General features: G+C 43.6%; 1 protein-coding gene across 1 annotated transcript in view; it reads right to left on the bottom strand.

Moving 5' to 3' along the window:
- Positions 1–23006, bottom strand: part of SETBP1 (SET binding protein 1) — a gene marked incomplete at both ends in the record, with an annotated part of 250685 nt that overhangs the window by 225042 nt on the left and 2637 nt on the right. Inside the window, one exon of the mRNA XM_079548333.1 lies at positions 22756–23004. Within this exon, the coding sequence (XP_079404459.1) occupies positions 22756–23004 (249 nt within the window). The remainder of the gene's footprint in view (positions 1–22755; positions 23005–23006) is intronic.

Here is a 23006-nt window from a genome sequence, read left to right as displayed (position 1 = left end):
TATCAATTGTTTCAGTATCCAGTTAGGAATTCAGAAGAAAACAAGAAGCTACAAGGTGTTGAGTCACAGTCGACCACTAATACAAGAGCTGAGACCTTTGCCTCCATTCCAGGAGTAAACAAAATCTGCAGGGTTTTCTCTTTGTTTCGTGTGTCTGCAACAGCTGAATGTAAAGGTACCATAATGGCATCAGTAATAGAAAATCACTGGCCACACTGAGGCAAATACAGCCCCCAAAGCCATTTTATTTTCACATGAATCCTGTGAAAGCACCATAGATTTCCATGTATGCTTCCAAAGCCTGAAAAACACTGCAATTTTTTCACTTTTTCACAAAATAATGACACTTTTGATGTAGACAGGGATGCTTTTTTTTTTTTTTTCCCATTCAAAATCCGAGGGTGATCTTTCTAACAGAACTTCAACAGATTTTTCCTTTGCTTCAAATTCATAGCCATGTTACTTCACCATATTTTCAACATACTTTCACCTATAAGAGAACACCATATTTGACTCAGCTGTAAGAAGCAAAGTCATGGGAGAAGAATAAACTATATCTATAATTTCTAAAATACTCCAAATAAGTCCTGTATGATAAAGGAATGGATAAGTCATTATTTCAGCTACAAAAGGCTACAGAAATGGGGAAGCAACTGAGTTAGTAATACTACAATGTAGATAGCCCTTACTGTAAAGCACAGTTACTCCTTTTGGCCCCAGATGTTAGAAAATCAGTTTCTCTGAAATGCTATCATCTCTTCCACCCACAATCACTGGGGAAGATAAAAAGCAAGGTCTGGGTTGCTGAGTCAGTTTACAAACACCCTAACAAGACATTTACCCAGATTTATTTTCAGTCACTTCTTCACTGAAACTCTGTGTCATGGGACTGGCAGCAGGATCTGTTAACCTCTTCATGAGAAATGAGCCACTGAGAATGAGACAGCATGCATGACAAGGGGAGGAAAAAAAGGGATTTCCTTTGTAGACTGGGCTGAATTTCAAAACTTTTAGTCAGAATCTGGTTCTTCTCGATACGCAGTCCTAAGCAATTGTGTAAAAGACACTGGAAATCACTGGTCTATATGAAGAAGACTCTGGAGATACACTAACCTGTAAACTGTGAAATTTAAGCTTTTTGAAACAGCAGTATAGCATGCATATAACCCCTGGAAACTCAGCTAACATATCCAAGACTCAGTTTCCCATGAAAACCGATTTCCAAAGCAGTTCAGCTCTTCTCACCACAAAGCTCTAATAAAAGACTCTGGTATTACAGGTACAATTTTAGAAGCTAAAAGCTTTGAGTGGGCCAGGCTCACTAATCTCCTGAGAGAAGCTCTTTTCTTTCTGCCACATGAAGAAGTATGATTTTTCACACTGGGTTTAGTTCAAGCATCAGATCGTCACAGATGAAGGCACCTTGGTAAAGCTCAGACTTTCCATTTCTCTTGGGCTTCTTCAAATCTTCTTTCTTAGTTTTGATTTTAATTTCCTGTCTCCCCTCCCCCTTTCCATTTTTTTGGGGCTTCACATTCAAATAAAAACCAAAAACATAACTGACTCAAGATCTTTTGTATTCTTTAGTTTTAACTCAAAATCAGAGCAGGCCAAACAAAATGAAACAAGACATAATTTTGTATTCAAAATGACTGTAGACCTTAGAAACTCCTTTTTCACAGAAGATGACTTATGCTATCATGTTTGTGATTTGCAGGGAGGGAAATAAAAACAGAGAAAATTTCATTCTTCATATTCTAAGAATAAAACACATGTTTCCAGTTCCATGGTTTGCATCCTAGATACATGTGGGTATTGAGGTCCGAGACTCTTTGGAGTTGAAGCTCCACATCTTCTTGCAAATGTAACACAACATGTGTTGTGAAATGAAATAAAGACTTCCTCACTTTTGGAGGTGAGCAGGGATCCATGGCTGGGAACCACAACCATTGCTGCAAAATGTAGTTTTATACTGTTATTGGATCTGCTACCTCTTAAATATCCCCAAATATTAAAAAAATAATGACGTAGGTTTTTTGACCCCTCCCCTCCCCTCCCCTCCCCTCCCCTCCCCTCCCCTCCCCTCCCCTCCCCTCCCCTCCCCTCCCCTCCCCTCCCCTCTCCTCTCCTCTCCTCTCCTCTCCTCTCCTCTCTTCTTCTCCCCTCCTTTTTTTATTTTACCTGAGCATGATTGGGTTCTCATCTTCTCATCCAGTGTTTTTTCCCCCTGCTCTTTAGCAATTACAACTAGAGCCAATAAAGCTCTCTTACTCCCTGCTCCACAAGAAGAGCAGAGGAGGGCTCACATTTCTCTTAATTTCAGCACCTGGGGATTATTCCCTGTATCCTGCAATTTTGACCTCTTTTCCTTTTAGTGCCACTTGCACTTAGAAAGAAAAATTCAGTCCCAGGAGAGTATACGGGATGTTTTACATCGCGGGACAACACTTTCAGCACTTTGTTTGAGGGCTGAAAAAGGAGGCAAAACAATCACCTGCTTGAGTGAGCTCTTTGGACGAGGCAAACAAGTGACACTTTGTTCTCACTTGTGCAACCCAGGCAGCAATGGAGAGGGGTACGGGAAGGTCAAGACAGATCCATGATTTAAAGGCAGAAGGATGGTTTTGTGACTGAATGAACCAGGACTCTCAGCTTTTATTAACAGAAATTTTTATACAGAGGGAGGGTTTTAGTGCCTCAGTTTCCCCACTGTAAGTTGGTGAACATGCTGTCTACTCTCTCACAAAGTTCCTATTGAAGAAATCCCAAAAGAAATCACAAATTTATGGTGCTAAGCATCCAGAACGCCAGACACTTTGCAGATGTGTAGTTGTAAATGTCTCTTTTCCCAGAAGCAGGGTTATCCACACCCCAAGTCCAAGAAAAAGCCACCAGAAGGGAATCCTAGCAGACCTCAGCATACTCCACTTGATGATGATCCATGAAGAAAAGCAAGCTCTCTCTCTATTTGCTTAACCACAGACAAGTTTTGGACCTACTGATGAATGCTAACATCTGTAACGAAGACCATACTGAGTATTAAAATAAAAGAAAAAGCTTCTGAAATTCTCTTGGGTGTCTTTAAGGAGCATGAGCCTTTGAGGGTCCAAATGCAGCGTAGCTTGCTGGCCACAAATACAGTATAGCCTTGCCAAAAGCCATCCTCCTCGAATGTAGCTTGTATTGGCATCTGTGGCACTCTCCAAAAAACATTTTATAAGCTCATCTCTGAGTTTTATGGCACAGTCGTATAGAAGGAAACGTAAACTCTTCCTGCCCTCATGCTGCCTTTTGGCTCCATGAACTACTCCTTTTTACATCTTCCTGTCCTTTCTGTTTATCTCCTTAACTAACCACAGATTTCTAAGCAAAGGAAATTACATTAATTGGAACCTTCTCAGGACTTTATCAGCTTCAGCAGGAGTATTTGGGAAATGGCGAGGCAGAAGGCTTAGGGCAGCTAGTTGACAATCATTAAATCACCCCTTGGAGAAAAATGTCAGGGTATAAAAGTCTAGCAGAGTATTTGTGGTCACATCAGGCCACACCTGAATGGAATTCCCTTCTCCCAGGTGCCACAAAGACTCCAAGCAAGAGAGACCATAGTGCTGAGCTGAAGGAGGTACAGCTGATCTGTGTGTAACACACTGGACAAACAAAGTTTCCCTCTTTGCTTGGGCTCAGTTTCCTGTTGCAGTGATGTACTGACTACATGTACTTTCACAATGACTGTGACGCCTGCTCTTGTGTGCGCAGGCATCATGCATCAGCCTCACTGCTAATGGCAAAGCAGAGGTGAGTGCATCTCCATCAGCACAAATTTGGACTCCAAACCTGTGTAAGTGATAACTAAAATTGATGCCATCAGCCTTACCTATGAGAAAAACACAATCAAAGGATACGGACATCACAAATTTCCTTTGGCTCCAACATGACCTCTTAGGGGAAAAGCTGCTTCCAATCTCTTTCTCCCTTATGATCTTACTTCAGATTGGCAAAGCCATTCAAGAATGTTTTATTACTCTGTCCTGAAATGTATGCACTCTAAGAGTGGATGTACTCAAATACTGAGAAATTGTCATAATTTACATGCAGTTACATCTCATCCAAATTGTCCACTGAAGCAACTCATTTACTTCCTGACCAACAGATGACAGCTGGATCCTCACAATGTCTTTTCTTTTTTTTTTTTTAAGCAGGCCTCTGTAAGGCTAATGCTGTAAGCAGTATAAGCCATGAGAGAAGCTAGACAATGAAGTTTTATCTGACAGCAAATAATACATCGACAAGTGGTCAAATTCTGTGCAGTAGATATTTAGAGCTCACAGAATCAGTACTTTGACACTGTACAACATGGGAGAAATGACCAAGCAAACTGCAAGCCCCAAGCCCCAGGGACTTCTGCAAGCAGAAGTGAAAAGTTTTTGGAAGCAGGTTCAGCTGGAGCGGTGTTTCAGCAATTGTCCTCCTGTATGGACCAGCTGGCTGACATTCCCAGAGTCTCGTTTTGCAGTCTGACTGAACACCATTCAAAATATTTTCTCAATTAGAGGAGAAAACAGGAATTTACCACTTGTCTGCCTCTATTCTGTTGCCTGTCAGCATTCAGCAAATATTTCAATCGCAGCCCTTTGCATGTGGCTAGCCCCGCTCATTTAACCTTTGGCCCTTCCCTAGGCTAATCCATCGGCCCTTACCTTCCAAACTTTATAGCCAAGGGCTGACTTCAGGACAAGCCTGTGGGGAGGGGAGGATGAAAGGGGGGATAACTTATTACAGGCACCAATTTTGCCATGTGTTAGGGGGGAGGGGAGGAGGAGATAATACAAATCTCTGCTGGCATCTGGGATTTGCGCTTCCACCTCTGAGAGAAAATGAGGAAAAGTAACACATTTGAAAAAAATAAAGAGAAAAAGGAAGAGAATCTCCCTTCATCTTAGCTCTTCTCCGCACAGCCTACAGCATCTCAAGGAAGGTATCTCATCATCTCCAAAGCTTTTGCTCTGCTTTTCCCACCTCGACAGCTCTTCTCCTCATCTTGCGTGTCACCCAGATTAGTAGCTACCAATCTCACTGTCAAAAGCTCATGTGATGAAAATAATGCCTAGAGCGCAGCCTGTCAGCCTCAGAAGCACCTGCTCAACTTTGACAGAGGATCTACGGATGGCCCAGAAACTCCATGCCGGCCCCCATCCCCAAGCACCCCACACGCTCTCCAAAGGCTGCACCCAGCCGTCTGCTCTATGAGAAACCACTGACCCTTCTGTCACGTGGGTGCTTTAATTGTTCATGTCGGTATTTTGTTTCTCCCGGCCGTAGACAGTTTGCTGTCTGTTATCTGTCTTTCATATGTAATTAATTGTGTTGTCTCCCTGCTCATTAGAAACAAACCTCTTGCTTCTCCCTCTCCCTCGGCCAAGCCACAGTGTGCATTATTTAGGTTAAATCATGTTTAAAGAACTACATAAATAGTAGGTCGAGTTTGCCTTTTGTCTAGGCTGAGGCTGTAGCTCGGCTCCATTCTCAATGTGCCAGACCAGGAAAGCCCTTATCACTGGAAGCTCCCAAAGGGAAACCTCACATGGGCAAGGCAGCTCTGTCTGCAATGAGCAGAAGGCTGGGGCAGTGGGTAGCAGGAATGAGCTGCCAAACTTTAATGAGACAGGCACAGAAGTCATTGCTGCAGAGCAAAAGCCTGCAAAGTGGATGTTTGCTGTCTAGCTTAAGATAACTGCAAAGTTGAGGTGAATTTGAGGTTTCTTTGGTGGTTTGTTTTTTTTTTTTTTCATTTTTTTTTTTCCTCCCCTTGTAGCTTTAGAAAGTGAAATACATTTTAAGTGACATCATTCCATACATCTTGTACCATTCACTATGATCTTGGTAGTGGTACCTACACAGACCGCTCCTGCATCTAGCAGGATGCTACACAACTGGAAGATCTCAAAACCTTTACTCTTTTAATTTCACAATTAAAAATGAAATGAAAGTTTCTGAAGTGGGTTCCCTCAGTGCATTGGTTAAAAAAAAGATTGAGGATGTGGGGATACTCGTTCAAGCAACCTGAAAACCAGCATGAATCATCACCTTTAACTCAAAATTTGAGCCAAAACATTGTACAGTGTCAGGGTAGTTCAGTTAAGCCTGAAAAGTTCATTTGCTGTTCTTCCTGGGCCAAAGCTTAAAATCCTTATAGAGCCCTTTCCTGTGCAAAAACACCTCTAACATCAGCTGATGCAAAGATTTGAGGATTTAAGTAATCTTCTTCTAGTTGGAAACAATCACTGACATGAGAAAGCTTGTTTCCTCGAGATTTCCAGCTTAGCTTAAAAGATTTAATCAATTGGATGAGATTCGGGTGAATCACCTGAACTTTTGGATACTGACTCCAGCCAAGACCTCCCATCTTCTTTATATATGCACATCTCTACTGATAGATCTGGGCTAGCCAGGCATTTTAACTGATTGGACCAGGCTCAGTTTTGCTGGAGTGCCTGCACAAAGGTTGTGAAGGGCTTTGGTGAAGGCTTCCACATGAAAAGCTCTGCAGACATATCCAGCGGTCTTATATTAAGCTAAATTACTGCTTGGGAAAACTACTTATACGAGGAATGTAAGGCAGTGAAGTTCCTTCTTCTCAATGAATCTGAGCAGAGATGATGAGAACAAAAGCCTTTAATGCTGCCTAAGACCAGTGAATCTCAGAAGTGACATGAGAAGACCATAAAGAAACAGGGCATAGTTCAGTTTTCGAGTCTGTCTGCTACCAGACCTCTCCACCAAATGGCATTAAGGATCAGGGAGGCCACAAGCCTACATCATGCAAGTCACTAAATTTGCTTTTGTTGAAGATCCTCAATATAAACTTGTTGGTTAGGCTTGATGCATCTGCCAATTTATCAGGAAAAGTAGGTTATCAAGATGAACCCACCAAAATGTTAATTCTTCTCTCCATTCTCTACTCAAATTTTTCTCCTAATGCAGTGTTAGGAGGAGGCAGTCCCCCTTTCAGCTTTTCCCAAATACACAGAGACAGTAACAAGATGTCCACCATTTAGTTTGTCAGAAACATACACAGCTTTTAGAGGATGCTGTATTATTAATAATAAATGCTTTAAAAAAAAAAAAAAAAAAAAAAAGTCGACAAGGAAGAGAGAAAGGAAGGAAGAAAGAAAAGCATACACAAGTGGGGGAGGGAAGGAAAAAGGACAACAATCTGAGACTTTCAATGGGAATGTCCAAAAATAACACAAACAGGATCTCCCTGCCATCTGCTCCGATCCTCTCTGAATGGCTTTCAAAGCAAAAAGACTTGCCAAAACCTGACAAACAAAGCACCAACCATAAGTTTTAATGGAATACCAATACTGTGTTCCCCTCCACCCCCTACTTTTTGCTACATATACACACACCTTCCACACCCCTCCAGTTGCCAAATAAATGACACTACGCAAAAAAAATTTGCTTTGGTTACAAAGCTGAATAAACAAGGCATAATTTTGCAAGTGCTCCCATATGTCTTTGCTTCTCTGCTTACAATGGACACTAATAAGATTTGCCATAACTAATTCATTTTTTCACACCATTATTCTTTATCTTTAAATAAATAAATAAATTCTGCTTATCCCTTGTGCATTTTTATGCAACTTTCACACAGCTGAAACACAAGCATTTCAACAGCAATACCCTGCCATCACAAAGCAGATATTTGCAACTTAGTTTAGACTGGTCAAGGGGGCTTAAAGGGGAGTTTTGATGGAGTTAAACAGAAAAGTGTTTGTTACTTTTTTCTTTGATTTTCCATTCTCATAAAAAATAAAAAGAGAGATGTCAAATGAGACTGAGGGGGAATAGGAAAATATAGGAAAGCTATGATCTCAACACCCAAGTTATGTTAGTGCGTATAAAAGTTCGAAGTTTCTACTCCAAAGGCAGTGTGCTAGTAAATACCAAGCAGAAAGTGAAATTCAAAAAACAGCAGTTTTCCTATGCTTCTTCACCTCATTCTGGCTACACAGAGCAAACTCAAAACAAACACACAGAAATAGCATCCAAGGAATCTGTTCAGCCTTCACTCAGTGATATGAGCTTAGTCCTCTGTGGAGACACCAATTACATACAGCTCTAAGATGCAAAGATCTCAGCACAAAAGGCAGAAATTGACTATACTGCCTGCCGTGCTATTTTGTTTAAAAGTGATTCACATTTCTCTTGACAAATCTGAGAAATAGAAAGTGCTTAAGTTCACACTTCTGTTGCATTTTGTTCACTCTGCTGTTGAGATATTTTTATGTACCAAAGGCACACCTTTACAAGTGCTGACTGTCTTGCTCTTTATGCATATATATATATATATATATACATTTTTTTTTTTTTTTTTAAATCAAGAACATCTGATGTCTAAATTACTTGAACGGGCAGAAGTGCTTTCCCTCTCTCTACCCCCCTCTACCAACACCCCTGAATGCCGGATCTGCCCCTCCTCCTCCAGCACACAAATGGCCTGACACCAGACAGGATGGAGGGTAGGTTCCCAATTACACTTTATTTGGGAAGAATACAGGAATGTTGTCAGGGTCTGCAGGGATGCGACAAGGAAGGCTAAAGCCCGCCTGGAATTAAATCTGGCAAAGGGGATAAAGGATAATAAAAAAGGCTTTTTTAAGTACGTTAACACTAAAAGGAAGACTAGGGAGAATGTGGCTCCCCTGCTAAGTGACGGGGGTGTTCTGGTAACGGGGGATGCTGAGAAGGCGGAGATACTGAATGCCTTCTTTGCTTCTGTTTTCAGTGAAAAAGCTCCCCCTCGGGAATCTGAGACCCTGGAGGTGAGTGAGAGGATCTGGGGAATGGAAGACCTCCCTTCTGTCAGGGAAGAGGTGGTCCAGGAGCGCCTAGGCAACACCAATGTTCACAAATCCATGGGACCCGATGGGATTCATCCACGGGTGCTGAGGGAGCTGGCAGAGGTGGTTGCTGAACCGCTTTCTGTCATCTTTGAGAAGTCTTGGAGGACGGGGGAGGTGCCTGAGGACTGGAAGATAGCCAACGTCACCCTGGTCTTCAAAAAAGGCAAGAAGGAAGACCCAGGCAATTATAGGCCAGTCAGCCTCACCTCTGTCCCTGGAAAGGTGATGGAACAGCTTGTACTGGATGTCATCTCCAGACAACTGGAAGAAGAGGAGGTTATCAGGAGTAGTCAGCACGGGTTCACCAGGGGGAGGTCGTGCTTGACCAACCTGGTAGCCTTCTATGATGTTGTCTCTGGCTGGGTGAATGGGGGGAGAGCAGTGGATGTAGTCTACCTTGATTTCAGCAAGGCATTTGATACTGTCCCCCATGACGTCCTTATAACAAAGCTGAGGAAGTGTGGGATAGATGAGTGGACAGTGAGGTGGGTTGAGAACTGGCTGACTGGCAGAGCACAGAGGGTCGTTGTTGGTGGTGCAGAGTCCGGTTGGAGGCCTGTAACTAGCGGTGTTCCTCAGGGGTCGGTGCTGGGTCCGGTCTTGTTCAACATCTTCATCAATGACCTTGATGAGGGGATAATGGGCACCCTCAGCAAGTTTGCTGATGATACGAAGTTGGGAGGATTGGCTGACACGCCTGAAGGCTGTGTTGCCATTCAGCAAGACCTGGATAGGCTGGAGAGCTGGGCAGAAAAAAACCGGATGAGGTTTAACAAAAGCAAGTGTAGAGTCTTGCATCTGGGGAGGAATAATTCCATGCACCAGTACAGGTTGGGGGATGAGCTGCTGGAGGGGAGCTCTGCGGAAAGGGACCTGGGTGTCCTGGTGGACGACAGGTTGGCCATGAGCCAGCAGTGTGCCCTTGTAGCCAAAAAGGCCAATGGCTTACTGGGGTGCATTAAAAAGAGCGTGGCCAGCAGGTCGAGGGAGGTGATCCTCCCCCTCTACTCTGCCCTGGTAAAGCCTCATCTGGAGTACTGCGTCCAGTTCTGGGCTCCCCAGTACAAAAAAGACAAGGATCTCTTGGAAAGAGTCCAGCGGAGGGCCACGAAGATGGTGAAGGGCCTGGAGCATCTCTCCTATGAGGAAAGGCTGAGTGAACTGGGTCTGTTCAGCCTTGAGAAGAGAAGACTGAGAGGGGACCTGATCCAGCTCTATAAATATCTAAGGTGTGGGGGGCAGAATGGCGAGGCCAGACTGTTTTCAGTGGTGAGTGGAGACAGGACAAGGGGAAACGGCTGGAAACTGCAGCATACGAAGTTCCGCACAAACATGCGCAAGAACTTCTTTACAGTGAGGGTGACGGAGCACTGGAACAGGCTGCCCAGGGAGGTGGTGGAGTCTCCTTCTCTGGAGATGTTCAAGACCTGCCTGGATGCCTACCTGTGCGACCTGGTATAGGGAACCTGCTTTGGCAGGGGGGTTGGACTTGATGATCTCTGGAGGTCCCTTCCAACCCCTACAATTCTGTGATTCTGTGATTCTGTGATTTCATTAACACTGGGCCATGACGGGAAAGAGACTGGGAAAGGTGGGGAGGAAAGAAGATGCTGGTTCCTTCACACTGCCTGAAATTAGGAGCAGAGATCATACCACCTGCCAGAAATAAGTTGACATGGAGCAAGCTTTCATCCACCTGTCAGCTCTCCCTGTGTTCCTGGGATGTGACCCCACAGTAACACCCTGTTTTGGATGGAGGACCACCAGGGCACCCAGTCATTCCTCACAGTCTATCGATGGAGACAGCTGAGCAGCAGTGGGAGCCTGATGGATATACCAAGCTGCAGGAGTTGGCACATTAAATTGGAACTGCAGAAGGTAGATCTCCCTCTGCCATGGCCCTGGGCCAGGCACCTCTGTCTGCCTCAGTTTCTGCTTGCAGGATGGAGAAGACACATATGGGCATGCCAAAAACCTGCGTTCATCTGTAATGCTCAGTCATGACAGTTGTAGGACACTGCCTTCAACCTTATAATATTATACACCATCCAACTCTTTTTTCCTAATCTCTGTGGTGATTTATTTTTTCATACCACTAGAAAGTAGTGCTATTTATTTTTTTCTCTTCTCTTTTTCATTTCTTCCTTTTCAGTGTCAGAACATCAGTGGTATTACACCTGATGATAAACTTTTGAGCCTCTCAGTTGTCTTATTTAACCATCAGACCCTCTCTGGTTTTGCCTGCATGGCCATCTCCATCTGGCAGAGCCGAAATCCTCCTTTCTCCTTACCTCACTGTTTAAATTCCTCTCCTACTGGGCTGCTGGCTTTTCCTCAAGAACAAAACATAACCCCACTGAACAAACATTTCTATCTGTGTCAGCAGCCATGAGAAGACTCCTCTTGCTTGCAAAGCTCTCTGTAATTTTTCCTCAGACCTCACAACACATTTAACACCCTTTTTGACTTTCCTAATAGCTCTAAATCTAGATCTGTTTTGGTTGCTTTGTCCAATCTTTGAGTTTGCTTACAGAATCCTTATGCTACCTGTGCTCTTTACTGAGTCTGGTCAGTCAGATGCTACCTGTGTTTTAAGGTTATACTTAAGAGTCTCTCTTACACCTGCTACTTGTTTGGGTTGTTGTTTCTTTGGTTTTTTTTTACCCCTAGTTAAACTCTCAGGATGTCCCTATAACACCTCTTAGCTCTGCAATACAGCTTGAAAGGTAGGCAGTGCATTTGCACTGTTAGCAGTTACATGGTCTCAGGTAACTCTGTTTTACTGAGAGATTATGCTTACACCGTAGACATTACCCAAATAAAGTGGCAAGGGCCAGGGGCAGGCAGCAAAGCTGCAGGAGAGCAGAAGCAAAGGGGACTGCAAGGGAAGCATAAAGAATTTCTACATTTTCTAACCAGGGATTAACATATGGGTTTTAAACAAGGGGTCTTCCTTCCCAGCTGACAGCAGCAGCTGCAGCTTCTGACTCGCTTGTGGAGTGGCAGGGAATCCAATCAAAGAGAAAAGAAGAAAGAGGACAACCCTTCCTTGGGGAGTAGGAAACACAATACAAGCTATTCTAAAACCCCTGCAAACACTGGCTTGGTTTTAGGTCAGGCTCTCCTTCCCCCTTCTGTCCCATCACCCCCCTCCTCTTGGAACAAAAGGAAATTGGTATTTTTTTGAAATTCTTCTGAAAGCCAAACCGGCAGATGGTTCTTTCCATGCCGGGGAGGGAACAAAAAGAAAAACCTGCCAGGATACACATCACCGAGATGTGACAAAGATGGGCATAGTGGATGGCCTCTGACCCGGGGATTACACAGAGGCCTATTAAATCATGTGGCCAAGATGGACTGAGTCTACTTGTATCTCCAGCACACAGCTGCCATACCCCACAGGCTCACGTGGTTTTATTAGCTGAAGTCAGGCCAGATAGACAGAAAAATGACAGAGTGTTTTCAGACTTCCACCTCACCTTTTCATCACTTTATGGCAATCCCACAAGCCAATGTCACTGCAGGTGGAAATGAAGCTCAGCAGGTAAATTCACAATGTAATAGTATGAAGCTTATTTAAACACTAATTAGCATCGGTCTTACTTCCTTGTTTTGCTGCAAAGAGAATCACAACCTGAAACCTTTGCAAAGTCATATGTACGCATCACCTATAGGAACTCCTACAGATGGAGAAAGCCGAAGGCAGGTCACTGTCATCTACTCCCTCACAATCAAATGCTGCAAGTTAAGGACTTGGCTGTCCATCAGAATCCGCCTTCCCTTTCCTTTGAAGCCTCCTCTGCCCTTTAAATGACATCAATAGCCACATTCACATTATTCTCGGTAGTGGCCCAAGCAGATCAAGGGTTCCTCATCACAAGCACCCAAGTCTGACATCGCCTCTAAAGATGAAACATGCCTTTGTTACATACCACATCTGCCAACCATAACAAGGGGAGCAGCAAAGGACATGCTGCCCTCCTGCAGAGCTGCCCCACACCTCACAAATACCCATGAAGCAAGTTGGCAATTTCAGTCCCCGAATGACTAAAGGCAGCTCCTGCACACACCCAGCGTCAGTGACCTAAGGACAAATCGATCCCTCCCATCATACACTTCCTCCTGCAATTGCAGTTCTTGTAGTCACAGAAGGAAACAAGCTTTCCCCCCCGTCTCTCCTTCAAGTCAGGCTTATAATTACAAATAATGCAATGGAATTAAGACAAGAGAGAGAAAACACTGGTGGAATTGATCCAAATGATGCCATAAATGATTGTAGAGAAGTTTGCCATGGAAAGACTGAGAGATCTGCACTGCTCAGCCTGAAGAAAAAGCTGAGAGGGGCCTTATCTATGCTTATCAATATCGAGTAGGTAGGAGTCAAGTCGATGTGGACAGGCCATTTTCAGTGGTGCCCAGCAACAGGAAAGAAGGCAATAGGCACAAACTGGAACACAGAAAATTTCACCTGAACCTGAGGAACAATTTCTTTACTGTGAGTGCAACAGAGCACTGATACAGGCTGCCCAGAGAGGTTTTGGGGTCTCCTTCTCTGGAGATATTGAAAATTCACCTGAACACTTTCCTGTGTGACTTGCTGTCGGGAACACGTTTTAGCAGGGAATGGACTAAATGATACCCAGAGCTCTCTTCCAAACCATATGATTTCTTGAATCTGTAAAAACGAGGAGCTGTCTTTGAGAGGATCAGTTGAGCACTAGTGAATACAGCATCAGCAAACAGACAAGATGTTAATTATCCCATCTAACCCTCACACACATGGGCTATAAGAAGTAAAACACATTGATTCGAAAGCATTAGATCCCTTGGAAGGTGCAGCCAAAGAGGTACCTTCACACTCCTAGTTAATACACACTGTTCAGGATACCGATTTAGGGACTGTTTCTACTAGTGAAAAAACTGGTTGGAAGCAGGAACAAGGGCTAACCAAACTCCTGCTCTGCTATTACCCACTGTAAAATTATCTGCCTCATATCTCTTATTCTTAGTCTTGAGAGTGAGCTTTCAATAAATTATCCACCTGGAAATATAACACATGAAATTTAAGCAAAATTACCCAGGCCAGGACAATATTTTAGCATATGCTAGGGCGCAAAAGAGTCTAATGAAAATAATAATAATAATTTGGGAATTAGCACTGACTCCGCATCAAAGGTGTGAGGAAACCATTTCCTGCTCCTCCTGGGAAGTGATTGCCAAGCTTGCTACAGAAGTGCTTTTGCCAAAAAGAAGCAGGCTGGGAATAAGTGCCATTGCCCTATGGTGAAGCAAGAGCAGGGTCATTGGTGACGCATCTAAGCATTCACTATTCGGCCCTCTCATCAGGCAGAGCTGAATAGTCATCAAGGAGGAGAACATGGCCTCTGGGTGGCTGCTGGTGCCACCACATTCCTCCCAAGAGCATTAGGCAAGGGAAAATTACCCACAAACCCCCTTGGGGCTGATTCTCATCTTTCAGTGTGTGGATCAACAGCAGATCACACAAAGCTACGAGGCTGTGAAGCACTGAAATTCCTCAATGAACCACCCAGGTTTATAGTGCTGGAGTTGCTGTAACACCAATGTCAATAAAAGATAGCATCTCTCTCTACAAACTTTGCCACCCAGGTGAGACAGAGAGCCATGAGAAACTGATGAGAAGATAAGAAGTCCTCCAGTAAATATTCCTTGTTTGACTCTTACCACACTATATTGTTGAGAGACCAGAAGCAGCTATTAAGAGCATCTACACAGATTGCACACAGGCCCCAAAACCTCAACCTCTCATTTCTGCAAATTCTTCTTTGAAATAAATTTTGTTACTAAAATACCAGCAAAGATGTAAAGAGTTAGTAGTTTTGATACAAATTCACCAGTGTCAGTGAGAAGAAGAGGACTGGATTTCAGAAGACAGCACTAAGATCAGGCCAGCGTCTTGGAGACTCAGTTGTGGTATGGTTAAGCAACCACTGCATGATGAAGGAGGCACAAATATTAGCCCGTCCTGGCACAGATTAATTAATCTCATTTCTGTATTTCACACACAGCATTAAGAGAAAAATGGTTTTATTTTTCCTCCTTTGATTTCTACAGGATTTTTAACTTCTTGCAGAAGGACAGGCTTTTCTGCTGCTTTCATACAGAGCCCATAACAGCAGACTTAGATTTGCAATACGAACATGATGCATCAACTTAAAATGAATCTGTTAGAGACACACATAGCTCTGCAAATGCAGCTGCAGTTGACTGTTCATCTTAAGTGACCATTTCCTCATCTTCAGCAGTTCCATCTTCCACAGTGCCTTAGTCCAGGCCACATCTTCAAAACATAACCTCATTTTAGTAGCAAGATACACTGGTCATTCTTCTGTCCCTTTCTGCTAGCCCATAGCTCCAGGAGAGGAAAAAATGTTTCTAGATTTGCATAGCGCAAGATACTTCCCTACTCAGAAGCAGTGCCCTGCTACTGATGCACACATCTCTCCTGAAGATCAGTGCCCAAAAATAGTCAAGAAATTGAGATAACACTTTGTGTCCTGAAATGAAAAATATGAGTATCACTGATCTCATTCACATTTGAGATCATGGCAAGAAATGGAAAACAATGTTTTTATGAAACCACAGCAAACTGGACTCGTATTCAGGGGTCATATATCAAACAGAATCTTTCTAAGTTTCATGAGTTGGAAAATCTCAGCACTAAAAAACAATGTATGTTTATTCTGGATATTTTTAGCCTGGTTTCCTAAGGAAACAAGGCCAATGTGATCACACTTTTTGTGTATGCAAATGGACACACAAGTTCCTTTCCTGACTATATGACCCTCTCCTCAACATTTTTTGAAGTATTTCAGCCAATTTTATCACAATTTTCAGGATATAAATCTTCAAGATACCATATTCCAAGATGTTTTGTTCAAACTGTTAGCCAGCCAAAAGCAAAAAACATCTGAAGGATGGTCTTAGAGAGAATGACCAGAATGTTCATATGTCAGACACCACAGAAGCCACAGAAAAGGAAAAGGAAAGTGGTTAGAAACTAACTTGCACAACTTTCAGAGCTAATAGAAGAAAAATAGAAAATGAAAAATAAGAGACAAGAAAGTACATAAGGTGAAGCTATTAAAATGAGCTCAAGATAAGCCTATCATGCAATTTCACTGTTCATGCAAGGAAATATGAGCAACAAGGAGATCAGCTAGGAATAAGTATGTGGAGGACTAGACCTACTCAGGGTAAATGACTGTGCACGCATGTGTGTGGAAAAGAGATTGAAGATGAAAAAGCTGGAGGTAAAAGAGAAAGTACTTGTGGTCAAGTATGGTTGGAAGAAGGAGGGGGAACACTATATGCAGAAGATGGCACAAGAAGAATGGATATGAATATATGGAGGCTGGAACTCCTGTGCACACTCGTGTCCAAATGAAGACACAACCAGTATGGATGCTTGCAGCTTTGGATGGATGTGCCAGTATGCCATGTCTCCAGCACATCTCTTTAAGCCTGGAGGCCATGGTGCTTTCAAAACACAAACAATGTGCACTAACTTGGCCAAGGTTTTATGAGGCTGCTTGGAACACCACCATCTAGTCCTACTGTGGGGAGCATGGAATCCTATTCCTTCCCCACTAAAGCCGTGAACCATCTCCTCCATCCCCAAACTAGCACAGTGGGCATTTTTTGGCACAGTTTGAAGAGAAAGGCACAGCATGAGGGAACAAAGAAATGTCACAGAGGGCCAGCGAAACTTGGCTGTGGGAGGGTCTGCTTCAAAACAAAACCAGTCCTTGACTCAGACAGCCTCCACAAGCCCTGGTCATGTGGAAGCTAATCAAATACAGCAACTCTTTCTCATTTGGCACTCTATCTCAGGCAGTAAAAGTCTGCTCAGATTTCCCCACCCCATCCTTTTGCTGTCAGATGCTTGCTTCTTTAAGAAATACAGCTTTTTGAGAAGGCAGGCAAGGGATAGAAATCAGCTGGCTCAGGTGGAACATCAAGTTGGAAAAGAAACTGTGCTGTGTTCCTATCATAAGGCACCCACAATATGATGCAAGGCAGGCTCTTCTTCAGCAGATCTGGAGAAGGAAGATAAATAGCTGGGGTCCAGCCCTCCCCATTCTTCACAGTGAGAGTTGAATCATGTTCTTGTGGGCTCAGCATTCTCCTGCTTGCTACATGGAGGCCCAAGAGAACTTTGTTTATAGTCCAGGCACCTCAGGTATCTTTAAGGACTGAGCTGAACCAGAGTGCTCACAGAGAAAGACTCCTAAATTCTGAAGTTTTTATAAAAATATTCATTCATGTTCTCTTTTTTTTTTTTTTTTTTTTGGGGGGGGGGGGTGGGGGAGAGAAGGAAGGGGAGTTGGGCGGGGAAGGGGAGAGGGGAGCCTGAGCCTGATGTGATGTTTTTAGGGGGCAGCAAATTACAGCTTTTTCTTTTCCGTTTAGTGAAAAGATAAGCTAGCCAAAAAGAGACCTGGGTTCAAAGACCGGAGTTTGTGTAACTTTGCACCCCAGTGCTTGTACAGGAAGATTGTAAAAATGCCAGAAGCCTTGTGCCTTTTAGAGCAACTCTGAAGTAGTTTCTCACCTCAGAAGTCACTGGCTCAGAAACCAGTTTTCCCATACCACAAATTTATTTCCCCATTGTGCTGGGGTTTTTGAGACTACCAGTAGTCCATGACTAAGGTAGAGACTAGGATCCATATCCCTACTGCCAGTGTGCACATCATGAATCTGCCACTAGATTTATTTAGGGCAGCCTCAGGGATTCTATAAGAGTAGGGACCAAGCCAGCAAAGAAACAGCTCTGGACTGAAAGTGATACAGGTGATCCATCCTTTAGAAAACAAAGAAAAGTCTATAAAAATCAGTTTGCCACTTCAAACAGAAATACAAGGGCTTTCTCCTTTCTAAACCTTGGCTTATATATCAAAACTCCATGGCTTGGGATATTGATATAAGCACTTGCAGTGTTATTAACACAGCAAGTGCTTATAGCAATACCCCAAGCCATGTTCAGATTGCAATAGGAAATGATGACTCAGAAGACAATTCACATGAGGATACCCTTGGCAAAGGGGAATAAGCACACACTTTTCAGCAGTTGGATGATCATGCTCACAAGTCACTAGGGAGAGGAGTACAGCACAGTGGTAATCCGGCAAGAAATGCAGATGCACACGAGAACCTGGAGGGAAAGTGCAATGTGCAGTCAACAGTACAAAGAAATGGATGGAAAGGGGGAGTGCAAGTGTTCATGATCTTGTGGAAAAAGAGGGGTCCAAAGGGAAAAGCATATGAATGAGCATCCTCACAGAGGGGGGAACTGGAGGAGAAAGCTGCCTGTGTGGGGCTAAGAAGAGGAAACGAAGACGATGAATGGAATTTCAAACGAAAATGGGTAGCAGTGCTTCCTGTGGAGAAATAGTGTATATCCACAGGCATTCAGGAGGGGAAACAGTAAAAAAAAAAAAAAAAAAAAAAAAAAAAAAAAAAAAAAAATCCAAGGACAGAATTTCAGCTGACTGCACACAAGGAAATTTTACTTCTAGCTAGCTTGCTGACACTTATTATTCAGAAATGAAGTGCATTTGAACATCCCAAGCTCCCCAGAAAAGAATTTTTCTAATAATTAAAATAGTTAACATCCTCTGAAGAGAGACATTACATATATGGAAGCACCAAGAAAATTTATCAGGCTATGTTTATAGAAAGGAAGGGGGTGGGAAATGAAGTGTTTGCAGACACAAAACTAGACAGGGTAGTAAATGAAGGGAAGGGAGGGGGGAAGGAAGTAAAGCAAAACCAGGGAACTGCTACTCATCTGGGGTTTGTTAAACACTACGTGACAGGCAGGGAATGCTGATGGATGGCTTCTTTGCATTTGGTGCCACACTTTTAGTGCCTTTCCAAACTGACAACTTTTGCCCTTATCTGAGGGAAAAGACACTCCTAGGGACGCTGAGGGTTCTGGACTTAAGCAACTGTGTTGTAGGTGAGAGTACCCAGAGCAATGGCTCCAAGGCTCACAATCTGCAGACAGAGCACGTTGACACAGCCTTTGAGCTCCTGGCTTTCTTCTTCCCTCCCCCTCCCATCTAAACTGGTGAATGGCTCCATTTCATTGAGTCTGAAGTGGCTACAGCCCAGCCCACCCCATCCTCAGGCACAGAATGGTTGAAATCAGAGCACACACACTTGCATAACATCTCCACTCCCTGCAGTCACTGCACAAGCAGCTGCACCAACAGCTCAAGCTGCAATTCAGCCACCAAACAGCCCCGGGAGAGGGGTAGGAAGCGACTTCTGCTCTTATCTTCAAGAGGGGAAGCTGATGTGAAACTTGGCAAGGCCACTGCTTAAAAAACCAAAGTTTTTGGGTCGCAGCCAAGCCTCCAAGGCAATGGAGCAGAGGCTCCCAACTCTGGAGCTCTCCCACCCTGCTTCAGGGCAAGGGCAACCGCACCCAACACCATCCCCTGCCGGCATCCTTTCCCTCCCATTCACCATCATGTAACATCCCCAGGGCAATTGCTCACATGGAAAAGCAACATGAGGAAAGTATTTAATTATATTATGTGTGTTTACATCTTTTAATATAGTGTAGCAGCTGGAATCAAAGGTAGAAAAAATGCACATGAGCAGTGCAGCACTTCAGAGCCCCCTCATAATCAGCACTGAACCCCAGACCACAGCTTTAGAAATCAGGCTGTGGCCCCAATTGCCTAATTAGTGGAACAGTGCAAAGCTTCGGAACAGGCATATCTTCTTCCTCCCTAAGTGTCCACTGAACAAATACCATGTCCCCAGTTCACAGACTCTTTTTACATTGCTGGCATTACCAGTCCTTTGTGTACCCACATGCTGTTACTTAAATTGCTTCCATGTTTTCATTACTTGCCCTCTGCACTGTGTGTATTCAAACTCTTGCAAGAATGCTGACGTGGTGTTTCAAAGCACTGGGGACCTACAGGAGATGTGGCTGAAATTATTATGCAACAAACTTGAGTGATTCTTCTAGCCCTAATAGAGCTTGTTCCTCCTTCTGGAGGAAGATAAACTCATTATATGAGGTGTAGGACATTCTACTCTCAAAACACGAGCATAGCGTTTGCAGCGCTCTCCATCCTTATATGCCAGTCTGTGGGACCCATATAAATGTCTCTCATCCACAAGCAAGGAGATAACAGCACCATGTCCATGCACAAGATAAATGTACACACCGGGCCAAATTCTCCTGGCAGAAATTCAGAGGACAGTACAGTGACATTACATGCATATCTGCCCCATGAATTTGAATGCATTGTTCCCTGCTGCTGCTGCTGCCACTATTTGCTTTTCTTGAGTTCATGTTGATTAAAGCAACCTAACCCTGAAGGAATGCATGTGACTGCAAGATCAAAACCGCCAGAATTATTTGAATGTGACAAACACTCTGAAACCTCTACCACAGTTCTCTCTGTTTCTGCAAGTATCTACAGAAACCAGCTATGTGCATCTCTCTCCCAGGAAAGCCCACAGATGGACCATTCAAGTTGCAGCTTGCCTTCTTGCCTTTTCCTCCTATCTGTATTTCCACAGAAAACAGAAAACTGTAGCTGCCAGAAGACATGCGTAGCAGCCATTAGAGCAATCACACTGCCAGTGCTGGAGTACTTTTCCCATTGATTTTTGACTTACTTCTCATGCAGTGCCTTTCATTACCCCTCAATGCAAGATGCTCAGAGCCAAGATATGATTGTCTAACCCACAGGCCAAGAGCCAGCTGCATGTTAAATCCCATCTGGCTCTGGGCACACAGGATGCTCACCACCTTAGGGATGTAGGATGCAGCTCCAAGCATCAAACCTCTCAAGATCACAGCCCTGTGGTCCTCCAGGTCCCTGCTGGGGACTTGTCTCCGCCACGTTGCCTCCAACACGCTTGACTCTAGCTCAGCAGCTGCTGCATGGCAGCCGTTGGGTGTTATGATAATCAATTCGCCGGTGCAACGGGCCTCTTCCCATCTGCTCAGAGCATCCACCCGCTGTGTTTTCTCTATTTTTTTTTTTAATGGTTGGATTAGACCAGTTCTTACCCAGAGTGCTTGCAGCCTCTGCACCCAGCACAAACCAGCTCACAACAAAAGCTGAATTCGACCTCACTCAGTCCACAATCCTCCCCTTTCCAACTCCTTATCTTTCTGCAATTATAGTCACCCTGAAGATAACCATGCTACTTTCATTCCCTTCCCTTACCCCCCTTGGTTTCGTTACAATTTGTTTTGTTTATTTAACCTTTTTGAATGTCCACATAGAAGAATGAGCTTGCCTTCCATACTTATCTAACTGGGAAATAAAGATCCAACTTCTAAACAATTTCTCCACAGCCCATGTGAGGTAAGCAGTGATTCACAAGTCTTCTTTTCCTGCCTGGCCACGGAGGAATTGTTTGTGACTGTCTCTGAGCACATTCTTACACGAGCACTTGTCCTTCTCAATAACTGGAAAACCCATTCCCAATGTATTATTGGACCAAAACTCTTTTGTGCTGTTTTTCCATGAACAAGGAATATGCAATTTACCAATGTTCAAAGAAGAAGTACCCTTGCTTTTCCCCAACAAGTTCAGCTTCTAAGAGAAGTACTCTCAGTGAGTGATGTTAATCTTCATGGGATCTACCCAGTGTCAGTGGGAAATGCTTCTGCTTCAGAAAATGATTTTGAGCCGTCAGTGGACTCAGATTGTGAAGGAGACTGTCTCCTGACAGGGCAAGTAGCAAGTAGCCTACTGCAGGCTTAAAGTAGCCAATTGTACATATGAGGTGCAGGAGAAGTGGCAATTCGTATACAGCAAGGGATCAAAGCTCATTGAGCTGCAGGACCAAGTCAACTCTAAGATTTAAACAGGTGGAAACCTACATCCCCTATATGAACTTGGTTTGGACTTATTCACAAGTCTTTCATTAAACTTGGATCAGTGTCTGAACTCATCACGATGCCCACGTGCTCCTAAACATACAGGGCAAATTATTTGCATTGTGATGCAACCTGACCATGGTTCCTTGGACACCTAGGGCAGAAAACATTTCTACATCCAAAATAACATGAGCAGTCACAAGGGGTCACTCCCCCAGTGCTGTTTAAAGCAGTTTTTAAAAGAAACGTCATTCAGATAAGTGTGAGACATATCACTGAATATTAAGCCAACTAGAAAACAAAAATAATATTAATGGAAACAACTAATACATAGCACTAATTTTTCCTTATGCCTAGTTGAGTAAATTATTGAAAAAAAAATACCATACCAAAATTTCTTTCCAGAAGGGTATTTCAAAAAGATTAGGCTTATAATGAAAGTATTTCCTGAAACATAACTATAGTGGTGCTAGCACATTGCTGTAAACAAGAATAATGGAGCTGTTTGCTTGGTATACATTAGTGGATTTGATTGTTCTCTGTGCACATACCTGTATTTTAAAAATGTATTCAGAAGCTTTAGCTGCCAAAACACTCCTCGTATTAGTGCTTGGACAAAAAGCAATCAAGAAGTGGGCTCCACCATTCACTGCTCATATAGCAATTAATCTTAAATCTCAATTATGCAAGCAGGTAACAGAGGCACAGCTGAACATCTGATCCTTTCCCACCCGGTTTATCTGAAGGATAGCTCAAGATCAGCACACAGCACAGTAGGATGAGACCTGCATCGCATTGCGTTCTTTACAATCGAGCAGGGCTTTGCAAATGGTCTGAAGGTTATGTGATGGACACACATGCCACAAATTTCACCCCACCCTCTCTTCTTTCTTTCAGGACAATCTCTGATTTCTCTGAAGGGAAAATACAGAAAAGCGTGGGACTTACTTTCTTTTTGGAGTGTCCTCTGTCCTCTTCTTTAGCAGCTTTGCTATTTTTCCCAGCTCTGGAAAGCTTCTGCTCCCCGGACTGCTTGATGGTGATTTTGATCTCTGGTGGGCAAATATAGTTCTCCAAGTTCTTTGGGGGCTTCTTCGCTCTCTTGGTCGTCTGGATCTTTAGTTTCAAACTCCCCTCTGTGAAGTTTGCCTCTTTGATGGAAAACTCCTGCTCCTCCAGTCCATCTCCTGCCACCCACT

Source organism: Tetrao urogallus, assembly GCF_951394365.1.
Source record: "Tetrao urogallus genome assembly, chromosome: Z".
Classification (NCBI taxonomy): domain Eukaryota; kingdom Metazoa; phylum Chordata; class Aves; order Galliformes; family Phasianidae; genus Tetrao; species Tetrao urogallus.
This window is presented reverse-complemented; position numbering and strand designations above follow the sequence as displayed.